At 39.2% G+C, this 16,983-nt stretch overlaps 3 protein-coding genes across 3 annotated transcripts; 1 reads left to right on the plus strand and 2 right to left on the minus strand.

Moving 5' to 3' along the window:
- Positions 1-123: 123 nt before the first annotated feature.
- Positions 124-1,269, minus strand: LOC117935164 (Fc receptor-like B). Its single transcript, XM_034857304.1, has 4 exons — positions 1,114-1,269; positions 808-852; positions 479-712; positions 124-398 (listed from the first exon to the last, which is right to left on the minus strand). Exons 1-4 carry the CDS (start codon positions 1,142-1,144, stop codon positions 124-126), a joined length of 585 nt encoding a protein of 194 aa, XP_034713195.1. The 5' UTR covers positions 1,145-1,269.
- Positions 1,270-6,540: 5,271 nt separating this feature from the next.
- On the minus strand, positions 6,541-8,724 carry LOC117962138 (low affinity immunoglobulin gamma Fc region receptor II-a-like). Its single transcript, XM_034901254.1, has 5 exons — positions 8,630-8,724; positions 8,305-8,361; positions 7,304-7,567; positions 6,904-7,149; positions 6,541-6,681 (listed from the first exon to the last, which is right to left on the minus strand). Exons 1-5 carry the CDS (start codon positions 8,658-8,660, stop codon positions 6,665-6,667), a joined length of 615 nt encoding a protein of 204 aa, XP_034757145.1. The 5' UTR covers positions 8,661-8,724; the 3' UTR covers positions 6,541-6,664.
- Positions 8,725-10,057: 1,333 nt separating this feature from the next.
- On the plus strand, positions 10,058-14,191 carry LOC117962127 (butyrophilin subfamily 1 member A1-like). The gene is made up of 6 exons (XM_034901238.1): positions 10,058-10,104; positions 10,606-10,717; positions 11,499-11,840; positions 12,725-13,003; positions 13,080-13,196; positions 13,638-14,191. Exons 2-6 carry the CDS (start codon positions 10,615-10,617, stop codon positions 14,189-14,191), a joined length of 1,395 nt encoding a protein of 464 aa, XP_034757129.1. The 5' UTR covers positions 10,058-10,104; positions 10,606-10,614.
- The last annotated feature ends 2,792 nt before the right edge of the window (positions 14,192-16,983 follow it).

Raw genomic sequence — 16,983 nt, forward strand, 5'->3', positions numbered from 1 at the left:
TGGTCTTAGAACTGGAGGTGGGACTGGTCTCTTTAGTTGAAACTGGAAGATAATGATTAAACCTAACTTCAAATCTACAAGTCCAGAGGAGTCATTTATTTCACACATATTGTATGTAAAATGTTATTTTTTGAAACATTGTGATGTCTCACCTCTGACAGCCAGCCAGCTCTGTGGTGACTCTCCAGCTCCAGAGATGGTGCACTTGTAGAGTCCTTCATCCCACTTGGACACACTGTAGAGGGTCATGATTCCCTTAGAGCTGCTCCTGATGAGGCGGCCATCTTTGTAGAAATCAGCTGTGAGGTTGGAAGAAGCCATCTTGTTTCTGCAGCTCAGAGCCACAGACTCTCCCTCCATCGCAGGACGAGCAGGACTGTCCAGGATCACTGAATGTGCTGATCACAAGGTGTTTCATATGTATATCATGTTGAAGTCAAGATGAATTTGCCAAAACCTTGTTTTAAATCCAACATACCAGTGACAGTGATGTTGACGCTGTTGCTTCTCTCCCCCCCTTCAGCCTCACACCAGTACGCTCCACTGTCTTCTGGATAAACACTTGTAATGTTACAGCGTTTCTGTTTAAATGCCTGCGTACTTGTACTTCTACATGAGAGTACTTGCCCTTTGACCCCCTCACAATGGAAAGCTACAGGGTCATATTCAAAGAACTGCAGCCTGTCAGGGACAACTCGAATAAACACTGAATCTGAAACAAAGGAAATAAGGGTCAGTTCACCAAAATCACAAGAGAACATGTGATCCTACTCCCTTCATACTAATACACAACCAACGGGTACTTACGGACTCTCTGATCCAGTGCACAAAGCAGGAACAGCACATTGATCACTGGAGACACAAAGAAAAGAGCCAATCATCACAGAGACATATTTAGAGTAATCTATACAATCATTGATTCCTAACGCTACTGCAGCTGCTCCTAAAGCTCAGCGTGTCGTCTGTCAAAGCTCAAATGGAACCGAAAGGTCAAAGTCAAAAATCTGTATTTTGCACCAGCAGTCCACAGAATTAGTTTAACAAACCTGTTAACTATAACCTGCTTCTTATTTAGTTTTGTTTTACTAAAATTAAGACTAAGTCCGTACTCACACGGTCTGATGCGGAGAGCTGTGACCTCCATGTTGTCTCACTGCAAGGATTGAAAGCAGGTGAGAAGTAGCACTTCCTTTGTGGCTCATTTTAAGCCGATGACGCAACATTAATTCTCTGCATTAGGTTGAAAACCTCGTCTCAGAGACAGAGCTGCTGTCGTGGTAGAAATAACACCAGTGGCTGAGTTAAATATCAGTGGGTGGAGCCAAAGAATTAAAAAACTTGCATATGAGAAGGAACTTGATTCAGAGGCCCAGGAACTATATTTCATGAGGTTGAAAACCGAAAACCTCCAACAAAACTGGTCATATTATCAAGCTATTAATATGGAATATTAGAATTTACAAGTGACAATTTGTTGGTATTTTGGCCATACATATACACACACACACGCATACATACACACACATATACAAACACGCATACATACATACACACACACATAAACATATTCACACACACACGTAAACATATACATACATGTACACACATAAACATATACATACATGTATACACACACATAACTTCTGTCACGTCATCGTGGAACATGTCAGAAATTGTTTCATAAAGGAAACATGGGTATAAGCGTGATCATGTGACCTCTGCTTCACTTGGCTCCGTGAACTCAGTTTCATTTTTCATTTTCGAGTTCAGTGCAATGAGGCAAATACATGAGTGTTTTAATTGTGTTAATGGCTGATTTTAACATTGTGGTGCTTTTCAGAAAGGCGTTTCCTTAAGTCCCCCCTGTACTTAAGGAAGTACAGCGGGATTTCAGAGGTTTGGAAACCCCAAACTTTTGCAGACGCCATTTTTTGTTTTCTGTTATTTCGAAAGTGTAAATGATGAAAATAAAATCTAACTTTTTATGAGATTATATGAATGTCTATTCTGTCATTTGATGCCTTTTGGAAATGTTTCCATATTTTGTGGCTTCTTTATGCACATTTACACAACTTTTTACCTGGGGGGCCCAAACTTTTGAACCCCACTGTACATGTAGACATACTAGAAACATCTCCAGAACCATTTCCTCTCTTTTTTTCCAATGTATTACTTCCTCACACACAACCCCACACACCCGCCCACACACACTTCACACATCCTACTCTACCCCTGCAGTGAATCATTTAATGAATTAAAAACATTTTGGACAGACATTTTATTGAGTAAACTTTATTTACGTGCGGTTTAACATACATGTGGCTAATGGGTATTTCATATTACAACTTTCATATTACCTCACAATATGGTCATTATGCAAATAAAACATTTTTCATCTTATTGTATAAGCATTGTAAAGCGTTTTAGATTATATAAAATACAAAGAGAAAGTGAGACTCCGACTCCCCCACAGAGTGTGTTGATGGAGGTGCAGAGATGATGTGGTCAGTCTACACAGGGTGTTTTTTCAGAGCTGTGGTCAGAGTGGATGATCAAATGAAGACACAGCTCAAAATAAAACTGTCGTTTGCAGAACGTCTTCATTTGACTTCTGAGAATCCTCACGTCTGTTCAGCCACAGCAAGTCTGCTTCTAGACCTTTAAAAACAGGAATTCATAAACCAATGGAAAGTAAGTCTTAAAGCAGCAGATGCAAGAACCGTCATTCTATCCAACATTTTGTAATTAAAACTGTATTTTCCACTTCTAAATTGTGTTATTGAGGATGCATAATGCATTGAAAGAAGTATGATGCGGGAATGATGGAGCGCTCTGATGTTATTGCTGCAACTTTTTTAGATATTTGTGAATTATTGTTATTAGGTGGTGTGGTAAATGTGAACAATATTGTTGTTAAATTGAATAACTTGGTGTTTTGTATTCCACTTGCATTGTTTTCTTTAATTTATTTAGTGTTCCATCTACCTGTCCAGGGACTTTGGGGCGAAAAATAGCATTTGTGCTAAAAACTGGTAGAATGAATCTTATTTTTAAGTTTAATGTTAAATTGTCTCTTTCCCTGACTAAACTTCTGAGGTGTGAACTACTTAAGGACAGCACTTCCCATCCCTTTACTTTCTTCCTCTTTTTTGCAAGTGAGAATTTCAAGGGTGGTACTGGGAAACACCAAAAACTACACACATCCACCAGCAGGTGGTGCACTGGGCCCCCGGGCATAGACAGTTAAGAGACCCCCACCCCGTCTACATAGGAGCCAACGGCTGCTGCATCGAGGACTGAACCCCTGTACGTGGGCACAAGCTACCCCGCACCCCAAACGTTTGCTACTAGCTGTTGACCACATTGCATTACTATCTGCAGCTGCTCTGTTCTTGTCATAGACCGTGTTAACGGTCTATGGTTCTTGTACTGGTAGAACAATGTGGTTTCACTTTAAATAGACTGATGCTGTGAGTTAAAGCTCTCAGATGATGTTGAAAAAGGTCTTGAAATTATTTCTACTTCTAACAAGCCATTAATGGTCATTTAATAAGAATCAACAGATTCTTTATTAATATATATAACCAGCAATTATTTCCGTATGCATTTCTTTTAAGAATAAAAATGTTATCTTTTTTATGGACATACATAACTCCGTAAAGGATGTTGAATGCCTACAATTTTAAAACCGTTATATTTAACATCATAATCTTGCATTCTTAAATAGAGGTGATTCAAAATGTAACCTTCTGTTTGTAATATTGCAAAAAACCAACAACATATGTGCTCATTAAAGGCTGCTGCATTAATAATGAAAGTAACAACCCGGTGTGGTTGTATGACCGACACGCACACAGCTTTAAAAAAGGCTCCATTCTTCAGTATCTGCCCTCAGTATCCTGCAAGAGCCTGAGAATGTAGCTTTCAGGATGTTTAGCATCCTACTCTCCAGTAGAAACACATTTTAGTCAAATATTTCCCGCAAACCATGAGTCAAAACACAAGTCACGTTCCAGTTCACTTGTCTTACCTTTTCATGGTGGCTTGGTTGTCAAGCAGTCCTCAGATTATCGTGTAGTAAACAGCCGCCAAGCCATCATTGTCTGAAAGAGAAAATTGCAGACATCCTTAGACAGATGCAAGTGCATGATTATGCGATATTTTTTAATAATACACACATCCATAGGATAGAAGAACCAGCCGTTATCATCGCTGGGCCTGCCTACAACAAGGCTCATTTTCTTTAAACTACTTTGACAAAACATACATGACTTTGCTTGGGTTTTAAAATCCTTACGCAGATGATACCCAACCAGTAGCCTAGTGGAAGAAGTATCCGGAACCTTTACTTAAGTAAAAATACTGTTAAAAGTATAAGTCCTGCATTGAAAATAGTACTTAAAGGTGCAATATGGAGTAATGACAGCTAGTGTTTGAAATAGTTACTGCAGTACAAATTCAAAACACTGGAGAAAGTCGTCTCCTTTGGCCCCCTCCTCCCCAGACTCGAAGTTCACGTTGGTTGCCAGGCTGAGACCGCAGCATCCACAACAAGGTTGCTAGACTCCATCTCACATAGCCAGACGTTACTTAACAGCACATCAGAGCAGCTATCATTGACATAAGTCATAAAAGCCTGTGCTCACTGTAAGATCTGTACGCAACTGACAGACACTTTTTGGCTTAGAATTACTGTAGGAACCCCTAAAAACAACCTTGCCGTCCTCTCCACCCACAGCCAGACACACTTCCTTGGTTTAGAATTACAGTGGGAACCGCTAGAGACACCACAACCTCGTCGTCCTCTCTACCCAACAGACACACTTGGAATTACATTGGGAACCGCTATAATACAACACTAACGTTAGCTACCTTACCGTCCTCATCACCTGACAGAACACACTTTATCGGCTTAGAATTACAGCAACAATCGCTAAAAACTATGCACTCCAAGTCCTATCGTTCCAATTCCCAGCCAGCTTACAGCTTGGCTCAAAATAACTCACCATCCACTCACATGGATCATGAACCGGCTACACACTGTTAACAGCCGTGGCCGCTTGCCTGGTCCTCCGGTAACGTTAGCCGTTAGGCGGCGTTAGCCAGGACCAGAGTCTTATACAGTTTAAGGCAAGGCAGCTTTATTTGTAGAGCACATTTCAGCAACAGGGCAATTCAAAGTGCTTTACACAAAAATCAGTTAAACAGATAAAAGACAAGTATAAACAGTTCAAAGTAAAAACATTAAGACGGATAAAACCCTAACCCTAAACCCCGAACCCACTTGAGACTACCTTCACACTGATTAGTCCATGCTAGCGCTGCCTTAGGAGATCACCCTAAGTGTCTCTACCTTTCACGACTATTTTTAGAGACGTTACCTTTAGTCTCCTCGGACTCTTCTTCACAATAATTAACCCAATCTAGTGCTGCCTTTCGTGTCTATTTTCGACACCACACATTCACACTTTAAACGAATGAATACACTAAAAAATATACTATAAATGACAGATTAGTAATGCAGCTTTTCCCAAGATTTCTGGTTGGGACACAAAAGTAATGTCTGTTCACAAGCCCTGACGCAAGCTTTAGTCTAAAGGAAGGTTAACTTTAATCCTAATATAATGAGATAATTTAATATTCAAAGCTTTCTTTGACAGGGTTAACATGCATTCTGTATTTCTCAGTGTCAAGTTAATTACCTCTCTCCCTTCTGGGTTTTGTGACGACAGAGTATGTTGCCTGGGGCGGGGCAGCTCCGTTGGCCTCTTCAGGCACTGAAACATTATGTAGCAGGGAGGTATATAGGCAGACAATGACACATTGCATTTTACTGGAAACTGGTACACAGATAACTCATCTTAATATCATTCTACAGCTCTATCCCTTCAAATATCATTAATTAGGATAAAAAAAGATTTGAAAGTAGTGTTGCATACTCTGTCTCCGTATGCCTTTCCCTTTTATACAGACGACATTTCAGCCTTCATTACTTCAAAATTGACAAGATGACTACAACCGGTGGTGTGCATAATTTTTCTTTAATTTTAACAAATAGATTGTAAGATATATAAAGGTAGGGTTAAAATCCCAGCCAACCTTCATTCCTGGGATAATTTCCATTATAACAAATGTATACATTTACACAGTTATGTTAAAAGGAGGTTGGTTCCTCACCTGTTTGTAGAGAAGGTAAAGAGTGGATGGATGAAGGAGACACTGAATGGAAAAAGCTCTTTTAGCACACTTTGTATGATCTTTATTTCAACCCTTTCTCTTAAAAGGTTCTGAAACGGTTGCAGTTTTAAACACGTGGTTATAGCTGTGAATTGAAACAAATTAATTGGTTAGGTATAGGGAACAAAGTCATGGGTTGGCTTTTGGTTTTACACGGGACACAAACAGCTCTCTCCTAGGTACAAGTCCTGTGTTTATGTAACCGATCCAAGACGCCGGCGTCTACGCATACTTTGAATCCGTTGAAGTGAATATAGGAACGTTATTTTAAGAGAAGACAACGTGTTTTTTTTTATTCTCTGTACCTCGGGTGATGGTTTGTTTTCTATAACGCAGTAATCCCACCAACAGCAGCAAAGCCACCAAGAAAACAGTTACACCGACGCAGACCAGCAGAGAGAGTTGAGGGCCATGATGAGGGGAAGGTTCAGGAGTAGAATAAGGCTTTTCTTCAGCTGCTGGAGAGATAATGCAATGTGTCGCATATGAGACATGATGCAGTGGAAAGGCAATGCTTGTTGAAATCAATGTAGTAATTAAAATAGGTCCATTCCTTTATCAACATTCAACAGTTGTCAATTAGCAGCTGGAAATCAGTAACAAGTTGTCATTTTCAATACTTAGAGGTACACATCTTTTGATGTATTTAAAAATGTCATGTCTCACCTCTGACAGCCAGCCAGCTCTCTAGTGAGTCTCCAACTCCAGAGATTCTGCACTTGTAGAGTCCTTCAAAAGACTTGGAAACACTATGGATGGTCATGAATCCTGTAACGCTCTTCTCCATGAAGTGACCATCTTTGAAGAACTTAGTGGTGAGATTGGCAGACGTCTGCTTCTGTCTGCAGCTCAGAGTCACAGCTTCCCCCTCCATCACGAGGAGGACAGGACTCTCCAGGATCACAGAGCCAGCTGTACAACATATGTTTGGATAGAAATGGAACACACAGCTGGCAAATATGGCAGATGTTTCCCGGTTATTACTACTTTAAAAATATATTGCGCAGAGAACTGAGATGCGCTCGGACTAAAATGTGAGGATTTTGCGTACTTAGTATTTGCATACCAGTGACTGTGATGTTGACAGGGTTGCTTTTCTTTACTCCCATTTCACACCAGTATTCTCCACTGTCCATCACTGCTAAGGCATCATTAATTTTGCAGCGTCCTGTTGATGTCGACCAGATAGAAGAACATGTTTTAATAACTCCTTTAACCTTCCTCATCACTCTCCATCCAGTCAGTGCCTCCAGTCCCTCACAGCTGACAACAATGGACTCGTACTCAAAGTGCTGCTGTCTGTTTGGAACGACCTGAGGAAAAGATGCATCTAAGAGAGAGAGTCACAAAGAATGACATCATTAAAGCAAACATTTGTCAATGAAATAATATAATAATGCATCCTTAATTAATCCCTAAATGTGAAATTACAATTTACTACACACAGGCATCAATTGCACACACATGCTCCTTACCTATGCACGCACTAATGGAGGGATGTCTGAGTGGGGGGGGCTGCCCATGGAAGGGTGCTCCGAGCAGTTGGGGGTTCGGTACCTTGCTCAAGAGCACCTTGGCACGGCCCAGGAGGTGAACTGGCACCTCTCCAGCTACCAGTCCACCACCATACTTCCATCCAACTGGACTTGAACCAGCGACCCTCTGGTTTCCAACCCAACTCCCCACAGACTGAGCTACTGCCCCCCCTCCCTATCCCCCATGTGTCTTTCAACAAAATAATTTCAAATTCAAGTCAACAGCATCCAGAAGAGCCCTTTGACTCCTCAAAATCTTGGCTCATGAAGAACAACATGACAGAATAAATGCATGTTGTGCTAGTTTATTACGGTGTGTTTTTTGAATGCATAGCTATTATCACTTGGGACACAAATGAGCTATTTAAAATCTATTTGGCAAATGCTTGCTCTTGGGGGAATTACTGGAATTGTTGGGTGTTTGTAAATTGTATTATCTGTTATTATTAAGTGTCTTAAGATAACTTGTTATGAATTGATAAAACTACAGCAAATACACCTATTAAAGTTTGATTAATAAACTGATACTTACCAGCTTTCTGAGAATTGAAGTCAACTTGTGCGAGCAGAAGAAACAACATAGTCATCACTGCAGAGACCAGAGAGCCGTTACTGTAGTAGTTGTACGTGTAACATATATAACACAAGCATGACATGCAAATATATTTTCAATCATCAGTGAGCTGATAAATCTCTAAATGACCACTGCTTAGATCTGCCATCTAAAATTCACGATATACCGCTGTATTTTGGATCATGCTCATCAGTTTTCCCCTAAAGAAACTATTCAACTGAACATATTTGACAAGGATTGTCTCAATATATTTCTGTGGACATCACACAGTCTCGGTACTCACACAGTCTGATGCAGAGACATGTAATCTCCATGATGTCTTGCTGCTGCAGTCTGACGTTCAGTCAGTCAGACTACAAAATGGACTGAATTCTAAATATCAGGCAAGTCAGACCCTCCTCTTCCTGTTCCTCTTCTGGTGAGGAAACAGCAGGTTCGAGGTTTCTGACAGACCTCAGTTCAGGTTCATGTTTGAGGGTCCTTTACTTTAACAAAGAAAAAACATTGTATAAAGCTAATCTATTTTATCTACTCTTATTTACCTTTTTCTCCCCAGCCCCTTTGCTCTGTACCCGCTTTTACACTCCTTTTGGCTGTCTCTCTCTCTCCTGTGTCACACACACACGCCATGATCTGATCATCTTTTTGACGTAAGTGCAATAGGCTTTACTTTTAAATTTTATTTTCTCACATTCACACTTACCTAGATGGAGCATACGGTTTATTGAGGACGTGAATGGTATCTCTGTGGTATTCTGTAGATGTATGGATGCTTCAGCTTAGACTCCAGTCAGCACCTCTCTAGTCTAGTGGAAGCTTTGGTTAACTGCATGATTTGAACTAGACTGGAGATACACATTTGACTTCATTGATTGAAATCTGGTCATCTCCTGCAAAGACAAATGTAAAGACAACCGATCATATTTATATGCATTTTATTTTTTACTTTTTAACCACTTTTTATACAAGAATTTGACTCTCGCAACCAATGTTGGTTTACTGCGATTAAACGTCTCATCTCATGTTCTCACACGTGACTTTAGAAAGTGACACATCTTGCTCAGGTATTTTCCCTCATGTTAAGAGTTAATCAAGTCTCACTCTGCCCTTTGCAGAAAATCAGCACCATATACATGTTTATTTAAACCAGAAAGCCACTTTATCAAACACATCTATTATTATTCACAATTTCTACTGACAACTTCCTAGTTCCACCCACCAGTGGACTTATTACTGTAGTTTATAAAACTGCCAACTACATCAGATAGCAGGTTCAAAGTAAAAACGGGTCATGCAGGACCAGACTTTAAGAAACCGAAAGTATAACACATGGACACACATGTTGATAATGTATTATCAATATGTTGGACAAAGCCTGTCATTTCATATCTGTTAGTATGTGATGTGAAGAATGGCTGGATTTTACTTGACTGGTAAACTAAGCTTTGTTTTTTCTTTTTTCTAGAAATGTGATCTTGTATTCATTTCTAACATTCGGTTTATTATTTACAGTTTATATTGATCCAAGAATCTCAATACATTCATTGAACAGTGTTTTAGGGTTAAAGCAGATGCATGCATTGTGCAAGCAGTCTAAAGCTCTAAAAGCCACACACATTGAGTTTATTCAAAAGGAGCTATAAAGCCATAACACACGTTATCCATTTACAGACGGGGTGGGGGTTAAAGTACACATTGTGTTTTTTCAGGATATTTTATTCCAGGCTTTGACAGTGCAGCGACTGACACCTGCCAAAGGTAGGACATTTTAGATGAAAGCCTTATTCATGGCTTCATTTTTCATCATGTCATTAATGTAATTAAAGTATTGTCAGTTTCTGGATTCAAGGTCAAATCGCTATCTTCTCCTACAATATATTTTATATATCTTCGTGGGTTTTGTAGCACTTATCAGTTGCTTATAACACAAGTAATGAGGTCGACGTCTGTTGTTATGAACACACATATGAAACAGCAAAAATGTGTGAAAACACTTAACAATGCATGGCTGTAAGGAATGCAATGAGCCAGAATTTACATAAAAGAAAATGTATCAAAGACAGAAGAACATGAAAAATCTGTATTTCAGCAAGTGGCTAAGGTTTAATCTGGGTCCAATCACAGCAATGTACTTTGTGTTTCCACGTAGTTAACCTAAAAAAAATCCATTTGATCCTAACTTTCCTCTTCCTCCTACAATAATCAACAGTTTGATTCAGAGTGAGACATCCTTCACAGTTGACTTATTTTAATTTTCAGAACTGCAGGATGATTCACATGAAGGTCAGACTCCTCTTGAAACCTCGGCTCAGTGTCTTCAGTGCATTGGTCTTGCATCACACTGTGTTCCTCCTAACACACTCTGGTGGAGGTAACTTAAACACAAACATATGGAAAATCCTGATTAGACTTTAGCTATAGCGAAAACATACTGTAACATAATGGTCATTAAAAGGTAGACCACTACAATAAAAACACTCAATACATTTTACCACCCATTGAAACACAATGCACTTAGTGGTTTTGCTGCCATAGCCTTACTTTGTTTCCAAATGACCAGAAACTAATGGTCGTGATTCCTACAGGAAATGGCCAAAACACAGGACTTTCAACCCAGGAGTTCATGTCTTGGGGCAAGTATACAATTTTTACTCAAGAAAGTGTTTAAATCCAAACCACCGTCTTTTTTCTAACCTTAAAAAGTCATTTTGGAGCCTAGAATGAACTCTCTTCAGCAAGACGCTCTTTTTTCGTCAGAATAATTTAACTAATGTCAAAAAAAAAAACGGCAGCTCAGTCACATTTTGGGAACCGGAGGGCTGCTTGTTCAAGTCCTCGATCCGACTACAGTACAGAGTGTGGACTGGTAGCTGGAGAGATGCCAGTTCTCGTCCAGGAAACTGCCAAGTTGCTCTTGAACAAGGCACAGAACCCCCCCAACCGCTCAGGCCGCTGGTCCAGCACTGGCAGCCCATTCACTCTGACATCTCTCTATTTGTGTGTGTTTGTGTGTATTTCCGGCCTGAAATGTAGCCTTTAGTGTGTAGTAACAGTGTAAATTGTAATTTCCCCATAATTTTAATGCATACCTGGCATGGGTAGGCATTGAATATGTATGAGTTGGATAATAAATTGGTGTTTCTTTTTGTTAGGTCAGTCTCATGTGATCGGTACATCTCAGCCAATAGTGGCAAAGGTTGGTGATGACATAACTTTGCCATGCCACCTGAAAACTGCCATGGATGCTACTGACCTGACTGTGGAGTGGGCCAGACCTGACCTAGAGCCCAGATTTGTCTATTTGAGACGAGATGGCGTGGAGCTTCAGCCTGAGGAGCATCCATTGTACATGGGGAGAACGTCACTGTCCACCAACAAACTAAAGTGTGGAGACATTTCACTTAAACTCTCCCAACTAAAACTCTCTGATGCAGGAACCTACAAATGCCTTGTTCCAAAATCTGGTACAGAATCTGTTGTCGCGCTTACTGTAGGTAGGTTGGCATGAATCCAATGTGCTTTAAGTGGCTTTATTTAACTTTCAGTTTGTGCCGATTCTAGCGGTAGTGTTTTTTCCTTAGCCTGGATGCATCCTTAGCTTAAATAGGTAAGACGAGCAAAAGCATTAATGGTCCTATGACATGGTGCTTTTTGGATGCTTTAAACAGGTTTTAGTGGTCCCCTAATTATGTATTCCTGTGTGTCACAGAACCGTAAGCCAACCCACAAGCCCTTAACCCAACTGTCCGTTTATCGCGGGTCACGGAACCTTAAACCCACCCACATGCTTTTCCTTAACCTAACAGCGGCAAAAGGGACGCCGAGAGTCCCGACCGAGCGCGTGTTACATGACGCTAAAGGATAAAAAGTAATAAAATGAATGTTTAGCCTAAATGCATTAGTCATAAGTGACAGTCATGTCAACAAATGTAAGAAAATGTGGGCTACTTTGATCTACCTAAAGAGCAATGACAAGAACAGTAAATGGGTGATCTTTGTTTTAAGCTCTCACACATTAGTTAGCGGACCTGCTCAATCAGTAAACACAGTTAATATGATGCTGGCAGTTATTTTGGTACTGTTCATGGGCTGATCTGAAGTATACCCACAGGGACATTTGGGTTGAACAAAAACGCATTTGGGCTGGTCTGAATGTATAATAGGTTCGACTAAAACAAGGTATTTGGGACAAACACATGGGCACTTGAAATGACCATAGGCACATTTGAGACACTTAAAAAAAGGCATTTTAGACCACCAGAAGGGCATTTGGGCTGCCAAAGAGTTAAGGTGTCATTACAGAGCATTTGGGCTGTTACTTTTGGGAAAAATTAGGCATTACTTATCAGCTGTGCAACTTCTATTTGTACTTTTTTAGGTTCGGTCTCCTCACCTGACATAAAGATATCCAAAGTCAGCAATGGTGTTTCTCTGCAGTGTGAGTCTGGAGGCTGGTACCCAGAGCCTGAGGTGTCGTGGCTGGACGGTGAGGGAAACCTCCTCTCTGCTGGACCTACAGAGACCACCAGAAGTCCTGATGATCTCTACACTGTCAGCAGCAGAGTGACTGTGGAGAAGAGACCCAGCAACAGATTCACCTGTAGAGTCCAGCAGAAGGACACCAACCAGACCAGAGAAACAACTATCCATCTTCCAGGTAGAAAAGCACATTGATGCCATTACTTTGAGAGAGAGACATTGTTGTATTTAAACGACTATTGCGTTCATTTTAGATGATTTCTTCATGGCCCAGTCCAATTCTGCTGTTCGCATCACCATCTGCTTGGCTGTCTACTTCATGTCTGTCATGGCATTCTTTGTTTTGTGGAAACGTGGACAACACCAAATCAGTAAGTTAAAACTTCCTTTACAGATCTAAAGTTACTCTCACTCATGTTTGATGGCTATTTTTACATGGATTACATTCAGAGAGAATGGTTAAGAAGGGCTGAGAACAACCCAACGGGACTTAGCCATCGCCTCATCCATTGCAATCATTGAACATCCGTCTTTTTGGCAGTTATCCCACTCATACCATACTCATCTGAAATTAATTTTATTCTAAAGTTTTTACACACTTTTCCACCAATCAGAGTCTAGAAATATAACTGGCCATGCCATAATGATCAATAGAAAACATACATTAAGTAAGCCATATTTCTGTTAAAAAACCAACTAATTGGACTAGATTTTCCACCAAATGTTTGTCACTTTTGGAGATATGAGGCTAGATAATTTTGGAAAAGATGTTTAAATGTCAAACTTAACATCCATCTCTTCTGTTCACATAGAAACCCCAAGCAGAAGCACAGAACAGCAGCATCTGATGGACGGAGACACAATGATTCAGTTGGAGATGAAAGAGGAAAACCTCAGTGAGGAGTTACAGAAGAATGAGGATGATTTGAAACATGTACAGCAGGTGAATATGATATTAATGACCCAGAAGAAAGAGCTGGAGAACCAGAGGCAGACACTCACCTCACTAGAGGATAAGGACAAGACACAGATAAAGGAGAACAACAAGAAGCTGAAGAAGCTCCCCAAAACAGAGAAAAGTAAAAAAATGGAAAAGCGTGTAAAGACCAGAGAGGATCTGGACAGGAGAAGCAAAGAACATGATGAACTGTTATGTAACACAAAGAAGTTACAGGAGACAGCAGATCAGATGATTACTATAATGAAAGAAAGGAAAGAGAAACTAGAAAAAGATAAGGAGAAAATAAACCAACACCTGAAAGAGACAGCGAGAGAGAGAGAAGAGACCCAGAAGAAACTTCAGTTAGAGCAGCAAGAGAGAGAAGAGGACCAGAATAATCCATCGTCCAATCAGGATGATGAATGAAAAGGCCAAGTCACTGAAGAACCAATCACATTTGACATCATGAACATGAACGAATCAGGTTGCTGCATTGACTTGAATTTCAGTTCAAGTGTCTTTGTTTTATATAAATATTTTTTTCTCATCATTGTCTTGCATGTTGTATTTTTTAATAGATTGCACTATAATATTTTGCTGCACCTCACTGACATAATACTTTGTACAGAATGTGTGATTAAATAATCCTTAACATGTATGATAAGATTATATCAGCATCCCTGATTATGTTATTAATGGTTAAAGTTTAAATACCAATGCATAGTAGGCATATTTTAATTTTAATTCTTCCAGATTTGATATTTTTCCCAATTTACTGATTGTTCTGTGTTGTTTACTTCATGTTAGTAACACTCATCCCACAATCACCCCAACAGCAGTTTCTCCTAACACTCCTCTACTTAAACTAGCATTTTTTTCAAGTCATTGATGTTTTATAGCTGAGAATACAGATGTGTCTTTTAATTACTATACATGACCCCTTTTTTAAAGAAATAAACATTTATGCATCCGATGAAGCCTGTCACATTTGTTTGTGTTGCTCAAAGCTGTACTGAAATATTATTGTAGATACAACTTTAACAGCTGCATTGACGGAGGTTTGTTTTTTTATCTGAAGTAATACAGTTTAAAAAGCAAAAATCAGAGATGAAATTGCAGGAGGTGATTAAAGTAAAACTGCAACGATGACTGTTTCTTCATTGTAATTAATGTGCTCACACAAGATGGATATAAGTATCGGATGTTAGGAATTGCTTATGCTCCTTGCTAAAGCACCTTATTGGAAAACAAACACTCCTTTCTATTCAACTTTACAGGTATATAAGCTTTTATGAATACAGTTAATATTTTAATGAAAGTTTATCAAAACTAAAACACAAATGATTGCCTCTTGTATGTCAAATAAAATAAAAAGGCGCACACGAACACACAGCTGATGCCGGGTTGTTGTAGAGAACAAACTGAAATCAGAGTGAAAAGACGACCTTAAACGAGCTGAATATTGACTTGGACCATTTGTCTCTTTAAGGAAGCTTAAGACTAAATCATTGGAGTATCCCATTAACAGTTACAGTACTGTGATAGTTAAGCGGTTTAAATTATATATTGTAATGGTTTCAGACCAAACTTAATCTTTGGGGCTTTATTTCATCAGATACAGTAAAGGGGGAGAGAGAGGGGGTGACGCAGCAAAGGATCTTACGTGCCTTAATACAGGTCAGTAGCTTGTGTATTTTAATTATATTAACTATTTGTATATGCGTGACATTTTTACAAGCTGCTTCAGTATTTGACCACAGTGGGTGTATTTAAAAAGCTGCAGCAGTTCACTTCTTATAAACCACTTCAGACGTGAGGGACAGACCAGGAAGATAGAAAAATGTGGTTTAACTGTCAGGATCATCAAAATAGACGCTGATGCTGCAAGAGAGCTTAGCACCACATCTGTCCATTTTTGGAAATATGTTCAATGGTCGTACAGCTGTGCTCATTTCAAGATATGCTTTTGCTTGTACTGCGTTTTTAAAGTCACTTGCAATGTATTAAAGGCAATGCTGCATAAAGAGAGCAGCTTTAAACTTAAAAATCAACAGTTTCCCTCCCATTTTTTCACAGATAACATGCACCATGTTAATGAAACTGGAGAAATGGATTAGTCCAAAAATCAATTTAGGTGAGGAAATGTTACTAGACAATTTAGGAACAGACAGATTTGATTTATTAAGTTATATTTATTTAGTATTGTTGCAACAGTAAAAGGATTCTCCACAGAGATAGATATTACAGCTCAAGAATTTGCAGGGAGAGCTCAACAAATATGATAAATAAGAAAACCTATTAGAGGTAAAAAAGGAACTGAACAACACAAATACTAATGACACCGAAATTAAATTCTTTTAGATTTATATTGTTATTTAGATTTATATTACCAATACACACCGGTAGGAAAATACTCTACCCGAGTACCACAACCCAGAAAAACAGTGTTGAAAAAGCATGAATATCTTGTGGAATCTGTTGAATTAAATTGGTGGTAATGTACATTACAATAATCTTGAATGCACATTATATGAAAGGCACTAAGGAGACTATCCACGCCCCCGGCCACTATCAGAGGCCCGGCTTTTAATTGACTACCGGTATAAATAATTTCTACATGTGCCCAGATTTCTGGTGACTTTTTGATCATTACCTTGAATCGGTAACTGAATGTATTTTAATCTTTTAAAACCAAAGAACAAGGTCTCAGTTGTCTGAGGGTGAGCTTCCTTTGCTAAAACAAACCCACAACCTATTTTCCTCTCAATTATAAAAATTATGAAAGATTTTAAAAGAATGGGGCATGGTTTACTCATGCTTTATGAAGGTGTTATAGCTCCTCTTTTGTCCAGAGTAATCACCTGTAAAAATGTAAAACAAATTCTATTTCAAACATTGTTTTGTTTGTTTTTACATTTTTGACATAACGATGATAAACACATCAATACTTTTCAAAATGCATTAGAATAAATTCAACTTAATTATTTACAATATAATCATTATAAACATGGCCAAACCATATAGAAATGTATTTCTTGCTTATTAGATGATGGCAAGACAGATTTTGCTGCATTACATACATATGCGTATATGACTAGCGGCGTCCCCCAGGGCTCAACTAGCCTCTGAAAAGTTTTCATTACAGTACAACATTTATGCAAAAACCATAGACTCCTCTGTCAGGTTATACAGAGGACACCTTTACTTCCCCAGTTTTG

Source organism: Etheostoma cragini, chromosome 19, assembly GCF_013103735.1.
Source record: "Etheostoma cragini isolate CJK2018 chromosome 19, CSU_Ecrag_1.0, whole genome shotgun sequence".
NCBI lineage: Eukaryota > Metazoa > Chordata > Actinopteri > Perciformes > Percidae > Etheostoma > Etheostoma cragini.